Source organism: Rhinopithecus bieti, unplaced genomic scaffold (genome assembly GCF_001698545.2).
Source record: "Rhinopithecus bieti isolate Rb0 unplaced genomic scaffold, ASM169854v2 scaffold_26569, whole genome shotgun sequence".
In the NCBI taxonomy this organism is placed as follows: Eukaryota; Metazoa; Chordata; class Mammalia; order Primates; family Cercopithecidae; genus Rhinopithecus; species Rhinopithecus bieti.
In genome coordinates, this window is record NW_016811895.1 from 55,539 (window position 1) to 61,199 (window position 5,661).

At 49.6% G+C, this 5,661-nt stretch overlaps 1 protein-coding gene across 1 annotated transcript in view; it reads left to right on the forward strand.

The window, feature by feature from the left end:
* LOC108544226 (olfactory receptor 10AC1-like) overlaps window positions 1-2,877 on the forward strand; it is a 4,282-nt gene extending 1,405 nt beyond the window's left edge. Inside the window, 2 exon segments of the mRNA XM_017895266.1 lie at window positions 1,883-2,833; window positions 2,835-2,877. Of these exon segments, the coding sequence (XP_017750755.1) occupies window positions 1,905-2,833; window positions 2,835-2,877 (972 nt within the window). The 5' untranslated portion in view covers window positions 1,883-1,904.
* Window positions 2,878-5,661: the final 2,784 nt, after the last annotated feature.

Sequence of the window (5,661 nt, forward strand, 5' to 3'; positions counted from 1 at the left end):
ACAGATGAGAAATGAATCCACCTCCCTCAGACCTACCCAAAACCCAACCCTGCTCTTCCATTAGAAAGTCTTCTTTCTAGTGGAAGACTTCTTCTTTCAAATGGAAAACATCCATTTGAAAGTGCTGCCCTCAGATACCATGAGGGTATCATGAGGTATCTTTCAAATGGAAAACATCCATTTGAAAGTGCTGCCCTCAGATAACATGAGGGTGACACAGAAATAAAACCCTTAGAATTCTCCTCTCAAAACAGGTATTTTGCAGGGCATGTCGGCTCACATCTGTAATCCCAGCACTTTACGAGGCCAAGGCAGATGGATTGCTTGAGCTCAGTAGTTTGAGACCAGTATGGGCAAGAGGGTGAAACCCCATCGTGTTAGCTGGGCATGGTGGTGTGTGCCTGTAGTCCCAGCTACTCAGGAGACCGGAGTGGGAGGATTCCTTTAGCCCGGGGGGTTCGAGGCTGCAGTGAGCCATCATAGTGCCATCGCACTCCAGCCTGGGCAACAGTCTAAGACCTTGTCTCAAAAGAAAAGAAAAGAAAAGTATTAGATAGCAAGAGCCCAACTCTTTGCATTCCTTCCAGTTCTTTCATCTGATTTTCCTGTTGCCCTTTGACCCAGCTTTATTACTCTTTTACTCTAGGATATAACAACTATGAAGAAATTCCACTTCCAACATTGATTAGCAGTGATTTTAAGAGCAAATAGTTGAGCTTACACTTAAAATTAAAATTAATAAAAGAGATAGCTCATTAGTATCTATTGGAAAAATTAAACCTCCTCCTTCAGCTTGCATGGCCTCAAATCTCTTTCTACCTCCTGGTTCTTCCATCCGGGAAGATTATGAGAAATGCAGCTGACCTGTACACTGTCACTGGTTTCCAAATGTTACTTGCAAATGAGTCACCGTATAATGCTTAGAATGAGACTGTGTTCCGATGGCTAATTTGGAATGTACTGCTAACTAAAAGTCAAGTTAGAACAAATACACGTCACCTTTTCTCATGTTGACAAAGCATTAATAAAAATGTTAGGGACATGTCGTTCCTGATGCCCCCAGGGAAGTCTTCTCACAAAGTGTGTTCTGCTGCCTTAGTGCCTGCCCCAGAGCCTGGCACAGATCTGGGTCTCTACTTAAAACTAAATAAATATGGATTGCCTTGACCTGAGTGACCGTTTTTCAGGACCTGGGTCATAGAAAGTTCTAGATTCAGCCTCAGAATGCAGATTCTGTTCCTAACTTCCTGTGAGCAATACGTCCTTCGACAATCCCCTTTCTCCCCAACCCGAACTTTATTTTTCTCCTTAAAATTATGAAGCTACATGAGATGATCCCTAAGGCCCTCACCTGCATTATGTTTTTGTGATTCTGTGATACACCACAGAAGGCAACTGAGAAATGACCGAATAGGGCAGGCAGGAGGAGACAGAAGCGGAAACTAAATACATTTCCTGCCATGGGGAAGGAAATGTCTCAGGCTGCAGCAGACACAATACTCACAGTCCTACAGGACTCACAAAATAATAACTGGACTATAGAGGCACATGAATTCTTTGTCAGTAGAGGTCAGGAGTGATGATTGCAAGGAAAGGAGTTAAAATGCAGGCTTCTTTTGAAAGAGCATGTTGAGAAAGCAGCTATAGGAATTCTTGTCCAGGAGGCAGCAAAAACTGCACTATTTTTCTGAACAAGTCCCTAAGACTTCCTTGTGAGAAGGAGTGGGGTGGTGGACTGGGAATGGACCCACGAACTTTTGCGACCTCTCTGCAGCCACCATTCCTGGTCCAGCCTCTACCTTCCACCCGACTCCTCCTCCACACGCAGGGCCAGAACATGCGTACCCGACAAGCTCTCCCCTCCTGTGACTCTCTCCCGCAGGTGCCTGTGGGCGGGCTCGTGCATGGACAGCCCCAGCAATGCCACCGTGCCCTGCGACTTTCTCCTTCAAGGCTTCTCCGAGTTCCCGCACCTGAGACCCGTGCTCTTCCTTTTGCTGCTGGGGGTGCACCTGGCCACCCTGGGCGGGAACCTACTCATCCTGGTGGCCGTGGCCTCGATGCCCAGCCGGCAGCCCATGCTGCTCTTCCTGTGCCAGCTGTCAGCCATCGAGCTCTGCTACACGCTCGTGGTCGTGCCCCGCTCCCTGGTCGACCTGAGCACTCCGGGCCACCGCAGGGGCAGCCCCATCTCCTTCCTGGGCTGCGCCTTTCAGATGCAGATGTTTGTGGCTCTGGGCGGGGCCGAGTGCTTCCTGCTGGCCGCCATGGCCTATGACCGCTACGTGGCCATCTGCCACCCGCTGCGCTACGCGGTAGTGGTGACCCCCGGGCCGTGCGCGCGACTGGCTCTGGCCTGCTGCCTCGGGGGACTGGCGGTGTCCGTGGGGCTCACGGTGGCCATCTTCCACCTGCCTTTCTGTGGCTCCTGCCTGCTGGTGCACTTCTTCTGCGACATCACGGCGCTGCTGCACCTGGCCTGCACGCGGAGTTACGCCGACGAGCTGCCCCTGCTGGGCGCCTGCCTGGTGCTGCTGCTGCTGCCCTCGGTGCTCATCCTGGCTTCCTACGGCGCCATCGCCGCCGCCCTGCGCCGCCTGCGCTGCCCCGAAGGCCGGGGCAAGGCCTCCTCCACCTGCGCCTTGCATCTGACAGTCACCTTCCTGCACTACGGCTGCGCCACCTTCATGTACGTACGGCCCAGGGCCAGCTACTCCCCGCGCCTGGACCGCACCCTGGCGCTGGTCTACACCAACGTCACGCCGCTGCTGTACCCGCTCATCTACAGCCTGCGCAACCGCGAGATCACCACCGCCCTGCGCAGGGTGCTGGGGGCGGCCAGGCCAAGCCCCAAGCGGGGATCTGCGCGAGCTCTGAATACAGGCCTGGACCAGGCAGAGGGGGCGGCTCCACTCTGTAGAGTTTTCTCCATCAAGAGGGGACTGCATGGGGAAAGCCACCAACGGGACTCAAGGACTGCATTCAGGAAAGAGCTCGGAAATGTCACAAGGACAGCCTCCCAGCTGTTGCCCCATCCTCCACTCTTCCTTTGAATTGCCAAGACACTGTGGCCTAGAACCCTAGACCTGGGTTTAGTGGCTCCCTAAATACTTGTTGAGTTTCTTCCTGTGTGTTGGAGCCCGTGCAAGGTGCGGGGCTGGTGGTGATAAAGACGGCACAGCTCCTGGCCTCATGAGGCTCCTAGACCCATAGGTGAGAAGGCCAGATGTGAGGAGTAAACCAGAGATGGGTGGAGTGGTTCATAAGACACGTTATCCATGCTAGACTTTTTGAGAGCTGAGGGGAGTCAGGGGAAGTATTTTAGGGAGAAAGACAGCTACCCTGAGAACTGTAAGATAAGTAGGGGTTAACCAGGTGAAGAGAAGGAGGCAGAATGCTCCAAGCAAAAGCGCTTCACAGGGGCTGGGGCATGTTGGGAAGGACCTTGGACACAGCTGAGGAATCTGTATTCAGGGAGGGCTGTGATGGCCTGCCTCCATTGCATGGTCACTGAGGCTGCAGGGTGGCACGTGGACCGGAGAGGTGAAGACCTGTTTAGGAAACTGTTGGCATAGTCCGAGAGAGGTGGTGGAACCTGGACCAGGGTGTCAGCACAGGGGATCAAGCCACATGGAAAGAGTCCAGAGATGTGCTGGAAGTGGACGCTACAGGTCCTTGATTGGAATGGGGGTGAGGAAGAAAGAGGAGTTAAGGATCACTTCTAATCTAAGTTATTTGGTGGATGGTGGTGCTGTTGCTGAGAATACAGGAGCAGGAGCAAGTGGGGAGAAAGGGGTGGTGGTAGGTTCTGTTTTGAACATGTCCAGTTGAAATGCTGCTAAGACAAAGCAGTGAAGATGCTGCTTGAGGAGGCAGACACACCCATCCAGAACTCAGGAGAGAGATTAAAGAGGGGGGATAGATTTGGAATTATAGTTGGCTGCTGAGACCTTAAAGGTGGGCAATATCACCTGGGAAATTGTATACAGGGACAAGAAAAGAGGTCCCAGCTAGAGCCCAGAGGAAGGCTAACAGGAAAGGGAGTACAGGAAAGGAGACTCCAGGAGACTTGAGAGTTGCTGAGGTCCATGGCCTTGGGCCATTCCTTCCTTTGCCTCTCCAGCCTGTGACCTCAACTGTAAAATGAGGGCAAGACTCCATGATCTGTAAGGTTCCTTCCTGCTCTCTGATCTCTTAAGATGCAACATGCAAGGATACATAGGATCACTGAAAAGGGTACAAGAGGAAATATGTGTCAATAATCTAGTGCCAACTAAATGCATGAGGAATGTCAAATGGGGAATTGACATAGGTGGCATTAATGGGGAAGGTTTGCTGGATGAGGCTAGGTTATCTGAAATGACTTGGAGACAGTGGTTGATTTGCCTTGACTTAAATCATCTGGAAGTCAACTGAAAGACCTATTCACTAATTTGACTCTGGGTAATTAATGTCTGTGAATGCAGAAAGTCAGATGATAGAAGGTCTGGGCCACAGGCTTTTCTAGACACTCTCTCCCATAAGGAGCCACTTTTTTGGGACGTGATGTGAAAGATGCTTTGTAGAGGTAATGAGCATATAAACTTGCTATTAGAATGACTGATGCTTTTCTCAGGTAACTGATATGGTAACACTAATGGACAGTGACTTTGGGAAGATACGCAGGGGACTTTGAATTGCATTTTGGCTTTCTTTCTCTTGGTTTGGGGGAAAGAAGCATAATACTAACAGAGTGATACACTAGGAAGGTGAACTGACAATAGCACTGGAAGACAGAGTAAAGATGATGGGGCTGGTAAAGGATTGTGGCAAAAGTCCGCAGATGAGAATGCAAGGTTCTTAGCCAGAGGTGGCTCTGGGATGCAGAAGGGAAAGGAGGAGTGAGGCAGGATGTGGTGAAGACATTAACGCAAACCAAGTGGGAAGGACAAAATCATGATTTAGAATAAACTTGAGCATTCACCTTAAGATATGCATCAAAGTAAATGTCACATGCATCAAACATTTAAATGTAAAATACAAAACCATTTTAAAATTTTGAAAATGTATATTAAAATAAAATATAACTTGTCTCTGAATTGAGAAGAGATGATCTAAGCACAAAGGCAAAAGGAGTCACAGGAAAAAAAAAAGGGTTTGATTGCAGAAAAATTTAATTCTTGTGTTTATTAAAAAGTATATGTCGGCCAGGCATGTCGGCTCACGCCTGTAATCCCAACACTTTGGGAGTCCAAGGCAGGCAGATCATGAGGTCAGGAGTTCAAGACCAGCTTAGCCAATATTACGAAACCAGTCTCTACTAAAAATACAAAAATTACCTGGGCATGGTGGTGGGTGCCTGTAATACCAGCTATTTGGAAGGCTGAGGCAGGAGAATTGCTTAAACCCAGGAGACGGAGGTTGCAGTGAGCCAAGATCATGCCATTGTACTCCAGCCTAGGTAACAGAGCAAGACTCCATCTCAGAAAAAAAAAAAAAAAAAAAAGGATGTGTTTCCAGGCATGATGGCATATGCCTGTAGTTCCAGCTACTCAGGAGGCTGTGTAAGATAACTGCATGAGGCCAGGATTTAAGGCCAGCCTGCGCAACATAGTAACACCCTGTCCCCCCCACCAAAAAAGGATATATGGTGTGTGTATATATATATGTGTGTGTGTGTGT